At 41.9% G+C, this 18,765-nt stretch overlaps 1 protein-coding gene across 3 annotated transcripts in view; it reads right to left on the bottom strand.

The window, feature by feature from the left end:
* The window catches only part of EPS8L2 (EPS8 signaling adaptor L2), an 89,040-nt gene that overhangs the window by 2,712 nt on the left and 67,563 nt on the right, over positions 1–18,765 (bottom strand). For all 3 annotated transcript variants that reach the window (XM_035122136.3, XM_035122154.3, XM_088653138.1), the window contains 11 exons: positions 14,446–14,525; positions 13,745–13,871; positions 13,217–13,305; positions 10,572–10,646; positions 9,316–9,464; positions 8,480–8,606; positions 6,529–6,638; positions 4,454–4,565; positions 3,207–3,323; positions 2,368–2,482; positions 765–948 (listed from right to left, as the gene is read on the bottom strand). In XM_035122136.3, coding sequence (XP_034978027.1) covers positions 765–948; positions 2,368–2,482; positions 3,207–3,323; positions 4,454–4,565; positions 6,529–6,638; positions 8,480–8,606; positions 9,316–9,464; positions 10,572–10,646; positions 13,217–13,305; positions 13,745–13,871; positions 14,446–14,525 — 1,285 coding nt within the window. The remainder of the gene's footprint in view (positions 1–764; positions 949–2,367; positions 2,483–3,206; positions 3,324–4,453; positions 4,566–6,528; positions 6,639–8,479; positions 8,607–9,315; positions 9,465–10,571; positions 10,647–13,216; positions 13,306–13,744; positions 13,872–14,445; positions 14,526–18,765) is intronic.

The following is an 18,765-nucleotide window of genomic DNA, read 5'->3' as shown; positions in this document are numbered from 1 at the left end:
GTAAGAAATTTGAGAAGAGGCCTAGCTCCATGGCTATGGAACCTTCAGAGCACATGATGGTAAATACTTTTAGATCCCTTTCTTCAGCCCTTTCAGCAGTGTGGGTGCTGCCACCTCTGTATGCTATTCTAGGTAAATATAATGCTCCCATCTGTATGGTTCAACCTGACACTGTATTGGCATCCCCATACAATGAACAGACTCAGGTCCGGCTCTAGGGAGACCCCCGGTGGCGCAGGGCACCACGGCGCCAGCCCGCCAGGAGGGCGCCGCGAGCTGCGGAAATGGGGTGGGGGGCACCAGAGGGATCTGTCGCTCCACAGCGCCAGGGGCGCTTAAGACAGCCCTGAACAAACTGTCCAAGGCCCATTCATCACTTTCATGGCATATTAACTTCTGACTATTGCAAGATTAACTGTGGAGGTAACAGAACCCATTCCCTTGCTACTAGAGTAAAACTGAGCACACATACCCCAGTGATCTGCAAACAAGCTTTACATTGTGTTCTTCTGAAATGCCCCTCCTCCAACCAGCTGGACTATTCCAGAAGAAAGAAGATAGAAGAAAGAAGCTCTCAAAACAACAGAGACCTGAGAAAACATGTAGCTTGGAGTGCAGGGCTCCCTTCTGAATTTCTTCTCTCCCTGCACTCCTGCTGTGCAAGTAACTTAGTAGTTATTGAGAAAACTTTTTATTCTGCTGTCCCAATTTCACCTCGCATAATACAAGAGGAGAAGGAAAGAAGAGTAGAAAAAGAAACACACCCTTTGCTGAAAGAATTTGCTTCCAGCCATGCTTTGACCTCCTCAGCATTGGATTCGAACGTCAGGGGCACATGAACCTGTTGAGTCTTCTCTACTTTAAAGTTTCTCTGGGGTGGTTGTACTTTGATATTGGTGATCTTTTTCAGCAGTTCATCGTTGACCTCATCCATATGATGAATCAGTTCTAAAAACAGCCCATAAATTTGGAGAGAAGGGGAGGGATAGTACAAGGGTTGCCAAACTGATTAATGAACAATTCTTCAATGAACAATTATTTAATCATCTATCTCCTGGCTAATTAATTGGTTAAAATTTAAATGTATTTGCAAATTACCAAATCTTCATAGGCTTCTACATACGAAAGAATGAAAAAGAACTTGGAATTTAACAAACAAAAGCAACCATTTGTTATTAGAAAGAAAGGCCAACTTTAATAGTTTCCTTACCAGCTATTTTAACAAACACACCAGAACCAATATTGCTTCTAAAAATAACAAGTTCTCTCTCATCTGCATTGCTTTTTTTTTTACCTTACTAATTAAAATCATCCCCAGACATTACCTCAGCTAAAGCTTTAGTTGGTTGGTCTGAAATTTGCAGCCGCACAAAGCACAAATGAAAACCAATTTGTTCAAATTGAAGAGTTACCCTTTTATATCAATTTAACCAGGTTAGGTAAATAGAGGTGAGTATTCAGGTTAGGACAGGCATCCCCAAACTGCGGCCCTCCAAATATTTTGGCCTATAACTCCCATGATCCCTAGCTAACAGGACCAGTGGTCAGGGATGATGGGAACTGTAGTCCAAAACATCTGGAGGGCCGAAGTTTGGGGGTGCCTGGGTTAGGATAAGCAAGCAGTATTACTTCTGCAGCTATCCTCTGGAGTTAAGTACACATGAAAAACAAATGCTTAATCTTTTCCCCACCCACATTTTTCTGCTCCATGTTCACCTCCAGGTGTTTGTATGGCTAAATGCACATGTTAAGCCCCACGTGGAGAAAAGTAGTTAGGAGTCATAGTATGAATAGGGAGAGCAATATGCACCCCCCTCCCACACCTTTTCCACTCCAAATTCCTTCCCCTGAAAGTTCTTCTCTTTAAAAAATGAATAGGGCTAAGGTTAGTTTGTGAATATTTGCATGCCATTTGCAGTTAATCTACAGTCATGATGACTGATTTTAACTACTCCTACCAGAGTTTATGTTTAAAAGGATGGCACACATTGAGCATTTTAACTGGGAGGAAGAGGTTTTGACACTTATATGTGCACAATATGTGTTCTCGGATTAGCTTAAAAGATCATGATGTACAAATCACATGTGTTTCATTCCAACAATTGGGCAAGGATCAAGGCTGCAATGTAAATTTTCAAGTTGCCCTTTATACATATGTGTGATGCTATACGTGGTACTCCCCCACCCCTTGTATTTTGGAAGTTGAAACCGAAGTACGAATTTTTGCACACGAAGTGGTTTTTAGCTGAAGTGTTCAGACTAAAGATCAGGGTTTTTGGCCGTTATAGTATCAGTTGCATACCATGTCAGAAAATATAAAACACAGCTTGTTAAGAGTGCAAGGCATTCTGACAATTGTATACTTACGTTCTTTGGCATCAGGAGAATTTCGGGCGAGCATTTCCCCAGCATAGCTGGCGGGTAACTTATGTGAGGGGCTGGATGGTCCAGTTCCCCTTGGACTCAAGTCTCCTTTGTATTTCTACAAATTAAAAAAGGTGTCCCATTAAGTGGAATGCTTTCCTTTTATCACTTCAATAAAAACACACACATTCCTACAGTCTTCCATTCACAACTGCTGGGATGAAAATCTATAAGAGCTGAACTATCACAGCACCTTCTCCTTCTCCTTCTCCTTCTCCTGCTCCTGCTCCTGCTCCTGCTCCATGATCTATGGAGTCTCCACTTTCATTCTGTGTTGACCCCAGATATTCCTATTTGCCAGCTGATGAGCATACTGGCAACTCCAACATACTAGACTTCTGTTGGGCACATGGTACTGCTGACAGTGGAGATGGGCCTTTGGCTATTTATGCGAACGCATTAGGTCACATATCATTCTTTACAGAGGAGAGTCCTGTGAGAGGACGGTGGTCTATTTGAAAGGCTGCCAGCCCCAACTCTAAAGAACCATAAGAAGGTTGTACACAGGATTGCCACGAGGATAAAATTGGGGAAGAGAACTATGTATGCTCCTCTGATCTCCCTATAATAAAAAGAATCAAATGTACGGCTACATTGCAGGTTCACGTGGCATTCAAGACTGAACATATGCACAAATTTATTCATTCACATTCATTTATATTTAAGAAGTATTTGTAGCTAGGAGAAACCTGTATTTTGTAGACACTATCAGAGTGAGTTGGTTATTATTTAAAGTAACTGCTTTAGAGTCTGATTGCAGTGAATCGATAGCTAAATCTCACCTGTTCAATTAGTCCATAATCCTCCAGTTTCACCAGATCCAAGATGTTAAATGGGACGTAACCAGCCTGCCCACTTCTATTTCGCAGCTTCCACCACTGTTTATTATCTTCCAACACCTGCAAATGTTTTTTTAAAAAATTCATCAGCTGGGAAAAAGTGATTCATGGTTCAAGCACCACATTGGGCAAAAGATTCCTGCACTGCAGTGGGTTGGACTACTAGATGACCCTTGTGGTCCCTTTCCAACTCCACAATTCTATGTTTCTATGATGACCTTTATGTAACTCCTTTGCCATTTTTATTTCTTTCCTTTCACCAATATACTGGAAAGCATCAAGCTTATGCTATGCAGCACTTTTCCTGTTCCTGTCCTAAACAACCCATAAAGACTTTTGCTCCAAAATACCTGAGTAGCCTATAGGAAGGTCTTGCTAATAAGGAACAGGTAAATTTACATCCACTTCTTCCCTCCGCCTTTTGGTCCCCATCTCCCAAACCCCATTGCCTTCAGTTCCCTGCTGATTCATCCCTATTAGTGCTTTAAAAATAGAGAATGTGAGCTGTATGTGCAGTCTCTCCAACACTTTAGTTTAACATAGTGTATTGTTGTGAATTCCGCACACACAGTGTATGCTCTCTTCTGGGTTCAGACAGCAGATAGCTCCGGAATCACAGAATCATAGAACTGTAGAGTTGGGAGAGACCCTGAAGGGTCATCTAGTTCAACCTTGCAATGCAGGAATCTCAACTAGATCATACATGACAAATGGCCACTCAACCTCTGCTTAAAAACCTCCAAGGAAGGAGAGTCCACCTCCTCTTGCCTGGCATCTGCTGCAGTGTCAAACAGCTCTTACTGCCAGAAAGTTCCTGCTGATGTTTGGTTGGAATCTTCTTTCTTGTAACAATATATTCTATATAGCATTATTGCCATGGGGGCAGAAGGATTGCTGCATGGCAAGGGTGATCAACTGACCCTTTCTGATAATAATGTTTCGAAAGGTTGGACTGAAAAGTCTTGGGACAGATCTACACCATAGATTTAAAGTATATTTAATGCACATTTCAAGCACATGACTTCCCTCAAAGAATCATGGGAACTGTAGTTTAAGGGTGCTGGAAATTGTAGCGCTGTGAGGAGAATACTATGGTTCCCGGGATTCTTTGGGGAAGTCATGTGCTTTGAACTTGTGCCAGGTGTGCTTTAAATCTATGGTGTGTTTCTGCACTTGTTCCATTCTTTTACCTCCAGAATTTCCTCCTTCAGCACTGAAAGTTCATTGGCATTTCGAGCAGTGAAATCATAGCGGATTTTGGCATATCTCTTTGACGGGGCCATACCCTGTGCCTCAAAATTCCTGCAATAAAGACATAATGGGAATATGATTGGCCTACTCTATATGTGGAAATAAAAACCATCTAATCTAAAACAATGTATTGAAATCAAAAGATATATCAGTAAACTTTTCCATTTTAGTCTAGTATATAGACTTTACCTAATAATAACAACAACACATGGTTCTATGCAACCATAGCAAACCAGAATACTAAAACAGAAAACAAAGTTGAATAAAAATATAACCCATTGGAATAAAATTATAATTCAAATCACAATAGCTCTCTTAATTTATTTCATGCTAAACCAGGAATTTGGAAGGATATTGGCACTGGAAAGTGTGTCATGCTTTTTAAGGCCACGTTGTACTAGCTAAAAGAGAAAGTGTACAATGGCAGAAGGGACTGCATCTTTTGTGATGGATGTGGATGTACTTTCTCAGTCAGGACCATTAGTTCCTCTAGCACAGGCATCCCCAAACTTCAGCCCTCCAGATGTTTTGGACTACAATTCCTATCTTCCCTGACCACTGGTCCTATTAGCTAGGGATCATGGGAGTTGTAGGCCAAAACATCTGGAGGGCCGCAGTTTGGGGATGCCTGCTCTAGCATATATCTTCTTTTAGCACCTTAAAGATTCATTGTGCCATATGCTTTAAATGCAAGTCTTTCAGATGCCACTTTTGTGTGTGCGCTTCCTGGCAGAGACTAATATGGTGACTCTAGCATTTGTATGCCATATATTGGAGCTAGATCAGAGTCACTGAGACTAGGAAGTTCTTACCTGACTGAGATTTTAAAAAACAACAACACAATACAGTATTATTTGAGGACAGGTTTACAGGCTGAGATAACACACAAGTATTTTTATCACTTGCCACTTGCATAGTTTCAGAACACTTAATAATATTACTTTTCTCAAGCACCCATTATTCCCTTCTATTAATCAAAAGCTTTCTTAGGCTTATATCAACATCTTTCATGGGAAAAATACCTCATTACTCTACTACTTTTTATTAGTATTACTGGTTTGAATGTAAGGATTTTCCTGCATATCCACTAAAGATCCCTCTAATACACTCACTTTTAAAAACCCTCCTCAAAGCCTTTTTCAGGTGGTTCACTAGTAATGTGATAAACAGTCATACCTTGGTTTTCAAACAGCTTCGTTCTCAAACGTTTTGGCTCCTGAATGTCACAAACCCGGAAGTGACTGTTCTGGTTTGTGAACTATTTTTGGAAGCTGAACGTCCGACGGGACTTCCGCAGCTTCCAATTGTGTGCAGGAGCTTCCTGAAGCCAATTGGAAGCCACACTTTGGTTTTCGAACATTTTGGAAGTCGAATGGACTTCCAGAACAGATTCCATTTGACTTCCAAGGTATGACTGTATACACTTTGCATTAATGTCTGAGCTTGCTATGAGAATTCTTCTTGTGTTCTTTGTTCAGTCTTGCTGATTTGGGACAACATTTGGCATTCCCACCAATAAAACTTCACAAAGCCTCATAAGTGGTTAAAGGATGAAGTCATCTTTTTGCACCAGAACTCGGAATCAAGACACAGGGAGCTCTAACATACTAGACAGGAAGGGAGGTGGTAATCTTTTCCAGCAGTTCTCAGAAAAGAAGCTAGGAATAAGCAGGAGAATGTGAGCTATGTTTACATTGTGTGAAGCATGCCAGTAACATAGTGAGTCATTTGAAGGAATAGTTGGTACCAGCAGAATGGAAACCTTAAGGATAATTTCTGCCCTCCACAACCAGGTAGTTAGGCCTACACTACAGGGAGATACATGGGTGTCACTGACTCGCATTTCGCCAGTTACATATAGCTGAAGAAAAGTGTGAGCTGACATCATTGGGTTAGCATTTACTCATTCTCTAGATGCAGCTGTCAGTAATGAGGACAGACCACCTAAATGAAGTTCATTGACCACTGGTGGTTGGTGGACATACTTTGGGAACACCTATATGCTAGAAATTACCTGTTCACATGTTGAGTAACATGTTGAGCAAAAGCATCCACTGCTGGACTTTGATCAGATGTCTGGATAGGCTTTATGTTCCGGCTGGAATATCCATTAGGTGATGACAGCTTAGATAAAATGGAAGAAATATTATTGCCAAACTGGGATACAGCATGTCAACATTTTCAGCATTCAAAGTCATGAAACTGAAATGTAGCAGTATACCGGTAACTTATGCCTCTTCTTGAAGAAGGAACCAGATCTGGGTAGCTTTCCACTAACTAGAAAGCAGCTGTTTGAGCCTCTCAAAGTGCAAATAAGACAACACTAATGATTTACCTGCCAGGCAGTGCTCACTCTATTTCTTGCATTAGAAGATAAAACGACAGCAAGGTGGGTGTGGTGGTTGGCAGCAGCCACATGTGTTTGAAGGAGACTTTACTCGGGAGTCAATGCAACAGTACAAAGGGTAACAAGTGTTTCACTTCTGGGACAGGGTTTGGTATTAGCAAGGAATGCCTCTTGTTTTTCCAGTGAACATTTATTTGACCTTTGAAACCTGTGTTTCTGTGTCTTTCCAGTTAGCTGTGTAATATTACTTTTTATTTTAACCCACTATGTTTGCTTCTCACATGAATACAGTGCAGTGTTTCATAAACACCACTGGGCAAAGTGTTGCTAGTGACACAATCCAGAACACAAATCTGTGTAACATTTTGGATATGCAAATTCAGAGAAATTAAATTAAAGAAATTAAAGCAGAGGATAGCTGGCATCTGGCCAGCATTGCACTTTGTAGTGCCCCCAGCTGTTCTATAAGCAAAGTTGTATTTGGTTTTTTTAAAGGGGTTTAAATGCAAAATTGTGGAAAGTGGCAGGTGATAGGAGGCCTGCAGTAAAATTTCCTAACAGCACCCCTGACATTAGGTGCCACTTCCCTGAAGCTGATGAACTCAAATGTGAATGTTCACACAGTAAGTTTAGAAGCAATTTAGGAATCTTTCTCATACTAGATCAGCTTATTTGTCTCCTGAGGCTCATTATTGTCTACTCTGACTTGCAGCAACTATCCAGGATCTGAGAAAGAAATCTTTCCAGTTACCTGTTTCCTGATACCATGAGATATCAGGGACTGAACATGGGATGGTTTCAGCATGCAAAACAACCACTAAGCAATGGCATCATGATCATCACCATTTCCCACCCAATAAATTTCCTAAGCTAAAATACTGTACACAGCTGGTGGACTTCTGATTCGAATTAAGGGGATTCTTCAGTTCCTGTCATATTAATTTGTAGCCTCCGTAGGTCTGATTCTCTGCTCAAATATTTGATTTTTATAGAGGTGCAATTTGACCGATATTGCTACAATACATTCTATCAATGCTACAATACATTCTATCAATGAAAAGGAGGAAACAAAACTGAAACAATGGCCTCAGTTGAGCTATATGCATGCTTGCTTCTGATAGTGGGCTGCTGCAAAATGCCATCTGGCAATCAGGGCTGCAGACATGCAGTGCTAGCCAGATGATTAGTGACAGTGCATTTCATGAGGTTACAGGAAGAGAACTGGAGGTGCAATTAATCCAACTCTATTCCCTCCCTCCTATTATGGCCAATCTCACTGGTCTGGAGGATTTCTTTCAGCATCACACAGAACATCCATTTGTGCATTTCCCTTTTGCAGGTAGAGATATGCATATGGAAGGCTGCTTCTGCATATGTGTGTTGTCAGCTAGATTGTGTTGGGTTACTCTAGTATAAACAGCTCTCAGTGTGTATTTGATCATCTATTCATGTGAGAAACAATAGGAATACCAATAAGAAGTAGGCATTTCATTGGAATAATTTTTCCTTTATTAGCCATACATCGGCCTACGTGTATGCTTGCAGGGTATCCAGCCCACTAATGAGTAAGATGAAAGAAGAGAAATAAGGAGGGGATTGAGTTAAGCCTGAGTCTCACCTCTTCTTGCAGGTGGCCAATATCTATTTCCCAAGGGGCTCCACGGAGTATTTCTAGAGGTGGCTCCCATCCGTTGCGGAACTTTGGAATATAGCTTGGGATGTTGGCTTCTCTTGGCCACTCAGCTCTTGGAAACACATTGAGAAGAAGTTTATATGCTGCAAGAACCTTATGGCACACTGTACTATTCTAGGTTACAGTTGTCATTCTAAAAGTCCAACACGTATTTTAGAAGTCAGCAGACAGCAGACTGATGCTTTTAGGCCACTAATTGACCTAAGTGACCAAATAAGGCTGGAGACAGAGTGTGCCCCCCCCCCTGTAGAGTTGAATATAGATTGAAAGGCAAATTGCTGACCATGGTGTAGACACCCATCCCACTTTGGGTTTTGGTAAACAGGTTTTACAGGTTTTTCAATGGTTAAAAACTCTTGGGGTGGGAAGAGAATTGTGTAGTGTACACACAAGAGAAGCAAATCAAGCATTGCTACTCACAAAACCAGTTTTCAATCTCTTAACACCTACTGTTGGACTCCAATCTAAAATGTTGTTTTTTGTTCTGCTTCCAATACCTTTAGAAACATTGATAGGTTTCTAAAGAGGTGTATATGTGTGTTGTTTGTGTCAGAGAAAAATCTAGTTTCAGAACTCCTTCATAAAGTTTTAAGCCGATACTGCAAGTTGAGATATTCTGCCCCATTTTCTAAAGAAATGCACATTATTGACCCAGTTAATGCTTCTGTTCATGTGATCTCTCAAGGGGCTCTCTCCTTCACCAGCTTCAGGCAACTTTACATTCTCTTCTGGTTCTCTCCTTGGCTCTCCTTCAAACTAACCTTGACCTTGTCCATGTCTCCCCCAAGGACTCCCACAGCGTCATCTCCTTTGGTGTCAGGTGCCCTTTCAGGAAATCTGTGGCATCTCTAGAAAGAAGTGGGCTGACGACAGACCTTGCAACTTCAGGACCTCCACAGCTATTGACTATCTGGATTACATATGAGAAATCACATAAGAGGGTTTTCAGAGGTGTTTCAAGATGTTTGAAAGAAAACCAGACTCCAACTCTCTACTGAAAGTATTATACTGGGTAGCTAATGGAAAGCCTAAAAAGCAAAATGGATAGTCAAATTCAAGCAGTTCAGTGGGCTATTTCCAAAATAATATTACTGTGTATTCTCGGGATAGCTCCTGAATTGAATCTTCACTGTACTCCCACATTTTAGCTGCAAGCACACTTGGCAAAGTTAACATGGAGGAGGTTTTCACTTTAATCTTCATTATATAAACAAGGTGTTGCACATTAGCACTTATAGCACAACATGGGTTATGCCAGACACATCACAGAGCCATTCCAATAGGTTTTATACACCCATTGGGTGATGAATAGGAGGTAATGTACTGTCTACATTCTTTAATGCCAATTCTGCTTGTTGAGTTCTCACAACATGATTACCCTTTTAGTACGTAGCATTTGTAGCAGAAAATAGACCTCCATCACCCACCAATTTAGCTACCCTGAGCAAGCTGGCATAGGGTTGTAACATTCAGAGCCAGTAAAGATTACTATAAGGCAGGCATGTCAAACCTGCAGCCCTCCAGATGTTTTGGACTACAATTCCCATCTTCCCCAACCACTGGTCCTGCTAGCTAGGGATCATGGGAGTTGTAGGCCAAAACATCTGGAGGGCCGCAGGTTTGACATGCCTGCTATAAGGGTTCCTGCTCAGCAAAGGATTTCACCAAGTGAAGATTTTTCCCATCCCAATGCTGTAGCAATGGGAGAAACTGAACTAAGAGCCTCAGTCTTTTGTCATGAGTTTCTGGCCATCTTTTGACTCACTTCAATCCTCCAGTGTAATCCTTTGGAACAAATAAGAGGTTGTTGTCCAATGAAAGTTTATAGTTATAAATATGTTACATATACCGTATCTAAAAACACGTTTAACATTTGTTAATTTATAGGCAATTTCTGAACGGAACCTCAGTAATAAGATGTACCCTTAAATGGGTTATTACTCTCTATGCCAGGCAATTATTATGGTAGCAATGCATAAGGAAGAATGTTGAGATTATATAGTAAAGACAATTATACCAATTCCAATGGTCCAAACAGGAAATGCACTAATTCTGAAGCACTTGGATTCTGGATATGTTTTCTCAGTTTGGCCTAAAAAAGGGAAAAAATGAAATCAGGTTTAAACTAAATTTGATTTGCTGATTCTAAGGGTGCTTCCACACTATTGCTATTTTCAAGTAGGATTCAACCACACATTGGAAAATTCAGTTTGTGCAATTATAGTTGATTGGGAGGTCTTGTGCGACAACCTCACTGCTCCAAAATATCAGACTTTTTGCAATAAGGAAAGTGACAGGAAAAAGCACTGGAAAGTGTGAGGTAACACATCATTTGGTGCAATGTCATCAAACCTCTCCACAAATGAAAATGGATGCTCATTAAATAGCCAATGTTGTCTAATCTGCCTGTAAACAGATCAGGGTGTATGCTTAATAAACAAGTTGTCTGAAAGGCCCTAAGGTACAGAGATATCACTGTTTTCTTAAATTTTCATAGTCAGAAATGAAAGCAGAAAAGCAGAAATGTTTAGCTGTAATTCCAAACCTTGAAGTAAGGTTTAGCTGCCATGGGAGTCAAGCTTTGTCATAACTGGAGAGTTTATGTGTTAGCCCTCTGCTATTTATTTAGGTGTTACGCTATATTTTATGGCAGAAAAACAGGGTAAATTCACAGAAATAACATAAAAATAATTAGTATCCACACACATGTACACTCGGTTAAAACTAAAACAGCTGCATCAATCCATTCCCACCCAGACAATGAATCCACAGAAAACTAAAGAGTAGCCATTTATTAACTCTTGCCTAACAACGCCCCAACTTCTCCAGGTTGTGTTGGTCACTGGCTTAGATGGCTTAAAAAAAAAGAAAAAGAAAAAATACACAAATTCATGAAGGAGGAGGATAGACTTATCAACAGCTCTTAGCCATGATAGTTAAATGGAACTTTCATCTGAGTGACAGATGCTGCAAATGAACAGAAGAAGGAGAAGAAGAAGAGAAGGAGGAGGAGGAGTTTGGACTTGATATCCTGCCTTTCATTTCTCTTAAGGAGTCTCAAGGTCACCCAGTAGCTGCATGTGGAGGAGCGGGGAAGCGAACTCGGTTCACCAGATTATGAGTCCACTGCTCTTAACCACTACACCACACTGGCTCTCAACAGGGGTGGCCATCACCATGGTCCCTATCTGTCAGCTTCCAGAGCCATCTGCATGGTTGCTGTTGGAAACAGCACTGGAATAATGGTCCCTGATCCAATGTTCTATCATTGTAACTGGAAAAAAGGGGAAACTTCCTGAGCAATCCAAGCACAGTAAGTTATCTGGCATATTTGAACAGACAATGCTACACTGAGGTCTAAAAGTAGAAATGGGAAACCTCGACTCTCCAAATACTGCTAGCCCACAATGCTCATTATCCCTGACCACTGGCCATGCTGAATAGGCCTGAAGGAAGTTGCAGTCCATTAATACCTGGAAGGTCACAGGTTTGCCCCCGTCATTGCAACCCTGGCCTAAGGCATTCCTGATATTATTCATATTACACTAGCAACCAACATACATGGTACTGTATAGAGTAACACCAGCAAAAAATCCAGGTTCTTGAGCCAAGAGTCTTCCAATCTAAATATTAGTTTGGATTTCAAAGTTTAACTTGTACAGAGCTTGCTTTAGTGACAGAGTGTGCTCTTAATGTTACCACACAAATTGCAGGTCACTGGTGCACCCAAAACCTCAAATATTTGTATTTAAAATGGGCTGTGTTGGAAAGGGAAACAATGAAAGGGATTTAGGAGGATGTCAAATGCAGCCAGCAGGCGTTCAGATGAATGCCCCTTTTATTTACATTGCTGGGAATTTGCTGTAGTGGCAAACAACACCTCTCTTTGTTGAAGTGGAAACAGTGGCTCCTCAATACATGACAGTATTCTGCTTTACTGATATCTTGCCCATTAACTATTTCTACTGTGACCGATATAGGGGCAACTGAGTGTGTGAAAATATATGGGAGAGTGCCAGTTCAGAAACTGTTCATGGTTAGGGTTGCCACATTTCAAAAAAATAAAATTGAGCTTTTTTTAGGAAGACTCCAAAATTGTTGAGCTCCCCCCGCCCACGCCATTTTTACACCTGAAAACCAGGGCATGTCAGGAATTTTCCTGATGGATGGCAAGCCTATTCATGGCACTGGTGCTTCTCCCACTCAGCTACATGGGGATTAGCAGGAGATTTTTATTATATGACACACAGATTATGGCTTGTTAAGGGCTTGCACAGACAATCAAGCAATGCGTGCCCCAACAGCATTCTCCTCCATAGTGTGATACTTGCTGAAGTTAATAGTGGGCCATGTGTTGTTTAGATTTGTTATGGCCTTTGGCTAAACAGTACATTTTTGATTGACTGGACTAGTCAGAAGGCAGGGAGGAAGAGTGGCTTTGGTGCAGGAGGAAAGTTGTACTGCCCTTCTGCTTTCTCATCTTTCTTTTTCTCAAGCAGAGCCAAGTACACAGCCTTGATATTGTCCTGATACGGAGAAACTGTGTTCTTTGAATGTAATAGCATAATCCTTCCTTGGTATAAGATGATGGCATGAAGTATAGGAGCATACCATTGCCTGTCTAGTGTAGAGACAAATTATATTGTGCATTTTGGTTCTTACCAAGAGATTTAGTGCCAACTTTGTTTTCTGGAAGCAGTCAACGAATTCAGCCTCATTTGGGGGTTTTGCCCTCAGAGTCAGAACTCCCTCTTTAAAGCAAAACAACAACAGTGAATATAAAGAGAGGAAGTTAAAACCGTGTGGTTTTTAGAAGAGATCATATTAGCTAGGAGTTGCCGGGAGACTCCTATGCCTTTCACAGAACTACAGTTCCCAGTTAACCCCTCTTCTCAGGAAATTCTGGGAACTGTAGTTCTGTGAAGGGAATGGGAGTCTCCCAGCAACTCTCAGCAGTCTTAATAGTGGGGTAGGAAAGCTGAAAATAATGCCAATGTATTTCACATCTGGCAACCAATGCACCGCTTAATTTCAGACGGTACATGGGTGGATTAGTCTAAAAAAGCCCGGGACACTAATTTTCACAGCCCACTAAGTGGCTATGGTGGTGCATTTACCAAAAGTAATGCATTTAGCTTTAACTCTGGTTCCCCACCCCTGCCCCAAAGCTGGCAGTCTGGTCCTTTATACCTGCTGGACCTTTCTTCTTGTTCTTCTTTCCTTTCTTCCTTTGGTTCAGCTGTTTGAATGCTTCTGCAGCTTTCTGAAGCTTGGCAACAAACAGCTCAATATCATCTAGAGTGCAGTTTAGGATTTGCTGCAAAGAGACAAATGAAAAAAAATTAAAATGCAAAGAGAGCCAGACGCTGTGCATGCCTCCCTCTTTGTCCCTTCTGTCCCTCGCCATTGAAGACCAAACCAGATGAGATGCTATTTCTGTGAATGCAGATAATGTGCACTGTGTGTTTGTTTGTTTGTGTTTGTGTGTGTGCGCGTGCATGCATGTGTATAAATAGCACCGGTAGGGGTCGCTTGAGCAGCCCCAGGACTAATGTGGTTGGGGGAGTTTAATTCTCTCATTTCCTGCCATTGGCACCACTGGAAGATTCCCTTGAAATGAAAATATCAGATTCAAATAAGCAATTTTTGTTGGGACCCTGACAACAAGAGAGAACATCAAACTTTTCCTCCCCACCCCCATGGTCCTTAGGCTGCTCTGGCTTACCTCCACAGCTGCTATTTACATTACAAAACTGAACATGACTTGTGTTCACAGAATTAACATTGTATTTGGTTTCATCCTTAGAAAATGTATCTCCACCCTGTTCACCCCCTTTTCTCATCCTCCCACATAAGTTTTTTGTGTTTTTTTTTTAAAAGTCACAGCTAACCGTTTCTTTTTCAATCTTCTGTGCTAAAATTGCCCGGGACTCTTCATAATCCTGAGAACTGGAGCTTCGTCGGTCATATTCTGTCAAACACACAAAAAAAATTAGTTATCAAAAAGGAGAGGTCAAAAGTGTAGAGAAATTAAAAACACCTGGTTTCTAAAATTGGCTTCTACCGAGATAATCTGCATAGCATCATTTGATATGGATAATTATTAATATTATTTGTAACATATGGTGGCTTATGACTGTTTATAAAGGGAAGCAGAGGGAATTATTGTGGAGAGAAAATTGCTAATTAAATATCTCAGGAGGATAAGGCACCCTATGCCAGTACTGTAAACCTTGCTGATTTATTTTGTTGACTTGGACACAAAAGAGCAGCCATACGTTAAGAGTCAAACAATTAATTTTGTGGGATCTGGCAGAGCTCCATCTATTCTATTGATACAGGACTCAGTTTTGCAAAGGGAGGTGCAAAGGCCTCACTGCCAAGAACCTGTCTGATAAAAGCTGCAGTGAGATTGTTCTTGCGCACAGTTCCTGCAAGCAGCTCATGTGTATCTTTTTTCAGCCACATGAGAACATAAAAATAAGAGCCCTCTTGGATCAGACCAAAGACCCATCTAGTCTAATATTCTGTTGCCACTGTGGCCAACCAAATGCCGATGGGAAGCTTATAAGTGTGAACTGAGTGCAACAGGACTCTCCCAACCCATGATTCCCAGAGGCATGCTATCTCCAACACTGGAAGCCGTACAGAGACACCATGGCTAGCAGCCTTTGATAGCCGTATTCTCCATTAAACTTTTATCCTTAGGGAGATTGCTGCAATCTCATAATCGTTTTGGTTACCCCTTTCTGAAACTTTTCTAGGTCTGGTCTACAATATCTTGCTTACACCCCAGGATTCTGGGGAATGATGCACACACCATTCTAAGTAGGGTTTTGTAAATAGACATTATGGTATTGGCAGTTCTTTTTTCCCCTATTGATCCCCCAAAAGAGAGTACACCTTTTCACAGCAGCCACACACTGGGCTGATTTTTCCATTGGAATACCCACCAAAAACTCAGTATCCCTTCTCTGGGCAGTCCCAGTGAGCTCAGCCCCCAAGAGTGTATATTTGCCCCAATGTGAATCACTTTATGCCTCCTTACCAAATTTAAACACATTTTCCATTTTAACACCCATTCACATAGTTTGGAAAGACCCTTTCATAGCTTTTTGCTGTCCCTCCCTTTTTTGTTTTAACCATCCTACAGTAAATAATTTGGTGCCAACAGCAAACCTGACCACTTCAATTCACACCTCTAACTGCAGATAATTTATGAACAAGTAAAGACGCACAGATCTTGGCACAGATTCTTGGAGATATCCCTCCATTCTGAGAACTGTGTATTTGTTCCTACTCTCAATTCTTTAACCAGTTACAAGTCCATGAGAGGATCTCTCCTCTTATCCCATAAATGCGAAGTCACTCAGAAGGAGTCTTTCAGAAAGCTCAACAAAACAATATCTGTCAGAGCACTCCTATTCACATGCTTGCTGACGTCTTTGCCACAAAGTGGAATCTGGTTGCTTTGAAAACAACATTGGGTATCGATGACCCGTCACCCGCGTGTAGTAAATAAGACACAAGGACACGTGATTTTAGGTTAATGGGTACATTAAGGCCACAACTTTATTGGTTATAGCATGTGAGTGGTATTGGCTTAGGCATTGGACGGGAACGCAACACGTGACTCCACCCGACTGGTGTGGAGACACTTTAGGGTTAACGAACAGTGGGAGGAGCTTGTTGATGCAAATACAACTGGAAGCTTCCCCTGAAGTCACCGGGAGTCGTGCCATGGCCCTAACCCCAATAGGGCATCGGACGGGATCCACGACCGCCGGATAGGAGGTAGGTGATGGCCTGAACCTGACCTCCGACACACACAACACAGATACATCACATATTGAATAATCCAATGCCTAACCGCCAATACCAAAAGTTGTGACGAATTGCTATGAGGTAGGCAAAAAATCAAGAGGCCGGTGCCAATTTGCCAAATGGATAAAAAAAAACTCCTACCAGGCCCCTTGGGCAACCAAGGCGACCAACCGAAGTCCACAGCAAGGTCAAAGCAAAGCAATGCCTAAAGGGAGGGAGGGCGGGTGATCCGATGAGGGCAGGAAGCAAAGAGAAAGATCCCCACTGCCACAGCCGTTTAAATGGAGCCAGGCTCCGCCCCCCAGCAAACCCTATTGGCAGGCTGAGGAGTATGACGCAGTGGCGAAGGGGGCTAATGCAGGAGGCCGAACACGCCCCCTTGCAGATGCAGGGAACGGGCCCCGCCTGCAAACCCTCCCCTCTGGAAGGGAGGAGAGTTCTTGAACAAGAAGAGTCAGTGTTCCAGGGACAGATCCAGTGCACCTGATCCAGTCCAGAATCCTGGTTCTCACACTCAAAGAGTTCATCCTGCCCACCCCATATGTCCTTCAAATTAATAACTTTAAAAATGGGGTGGAAACTCAGCTACAGTGGAACCTCGGTTTACGAACACCTCGGTTTACGAACGCCGCAGACCAATCTGGAATGGATTAATTCACTTTCCATTACTTTCAATGGGAAAGTTCGCTTCAGTTTATGAACAGACTTCCGGAACCAATTACACCCATGTTTCGGGTTGAGTACGCTTCAGGTTGAGTACTCCGCGGACCCGTCTGGAACGGATTAATCCACTTTCCATTACTTTCAATGGGAAAGTTCACTTCAGTTTATGAACGCTTCAGTTTAAGTACTCCGCGGACCGTCTGGAACAGATTAATCCACTTTCCATTACTTTCAATGGGAAAGTTCGCTTCAGTTTATGAATGCTTCCGTTTATGAACAGACTTCCGGAACCAATTGTGTTCATAAACCGAGGTACCACTGTATTTTCCATAGGCAAGGTTAGGGATTAACTTGGCAAGAAATGCGGATTTGTGTCAGCATGCAAAATTCACATTCTGCCATAAGTAAGGAGCTCTGTCAGGAAAGAAATAAAAAGCAGAAGCCATGAGCAGCATGGGATTGTATGCAATGGTTCAATTGCATTGCCAGTATATTTGAGGCCAAGACTGCCAACTTTTATTACAGCACCTGCTCTTGTGAATTAAGTGGGAGTCTAACGTACAGATATTAAGCAAAACTTAAAAAAAGAAACAAACCCATCAGCTGCCAAATCCAAACTTAAAAATGGAAAGCGTAATGCTGGAGGTCAACAAAAGAGGTTTAAAGACTGTCTCAAGGCAAATCTTTAAAAATGTAGTATAAACACCAACAATTGGGAAACACTTGCCTGCAAGTGCTCCAGTTGGAGAACAGCCTTTACCAAAGGTGTCATGGGCTTTGAAGACACTCGCACTTAGGACACAAGGGAGAAATGTGCTAAGAGGAAGGCATGCTTGGCAAATCCACACCGTGATCAGCTCCCGCCCGGAAACCAATGTCCCTACTGCGGAAGGACATGTGGATCCAGAATCGGCTTCCACATTCACTTACAGACTCATTGTTAAAACCGTGTTTATGGAAGACAATCTTACTTGGCTATGAGTGACCACCAAAGAGAAGAAAGAGAGCATGCCAGGCTGCTCTTACGGGCACAAAAGCAGGGCCAGGTTTTAAAAAGCAACATGTCCCAAAACTTTCCCGCTGACCTCCCATGACTTCCTAGACTTAACTGCAAAGCATTTAGGCCCCTTCTGCACTATGTATTTAAATTAATATTATACCACTTTAAAGAGTCATAGCTCCCCCCCCAAAGAATCCTGGGGTCTGTCCTGAGAGTTGCTAGGAGACCCAAATTCCTTGCCCTGAGCTACAATTCCCAAAGTTCCCTGGGAAAAAGGGATTGATTGTTTAACCACTCTAAGAATTATAGCTCTATCCAGGTTACCTAACAACCTGCAGCACCCTTAATAAACTACAGTAGCTGAGATTCTTTGGAGGAAGCCATGGCTGTTAAAGTGATCCCCTAGTGCTTTAAATGCAATAGGGAAGAATAACCATGGGCACATGGGAGGCTAAACGTACCACCCATCACTCACATCCTTCTAGTAACACAGAAAGGATCAAAATGATGAGGGATGGGCAGGTTTAAGACAAATAAGGCAAAAATAAATACAGAACTGTCTAATGGCCCCAGGGGCTGCTAGAATTTCTACCTGACTGCTGTCTTATACAGACGTAAATAGAACTCAAGAGGAACTCTGTAGGAACTTGTACAATCCTCTACAGAATCCAATTTGTTTTTCAAAGTGGGTGGTGGAATGTTCGTAAGCACCCCATGCTATGGA

Source organism: Zootoca vivipara, chromosome 1, assembly GCF_965207765.1.
Source record: "Zootoca vivipara chromosome 1, rZooViv2.hap1.1, whole genome shotgun sequence".
NCBI lineage: Eukaryota > Metazoa > Chordata > Lepidosauria > Squamata > Lacertidae > Zootoca > Zootoca vivipara.
The sequence above is the reverse complement of the archived record's forward strand: the minus strand, read 5'-3'. Positions and strand labels throughout refer to the sequence as shown.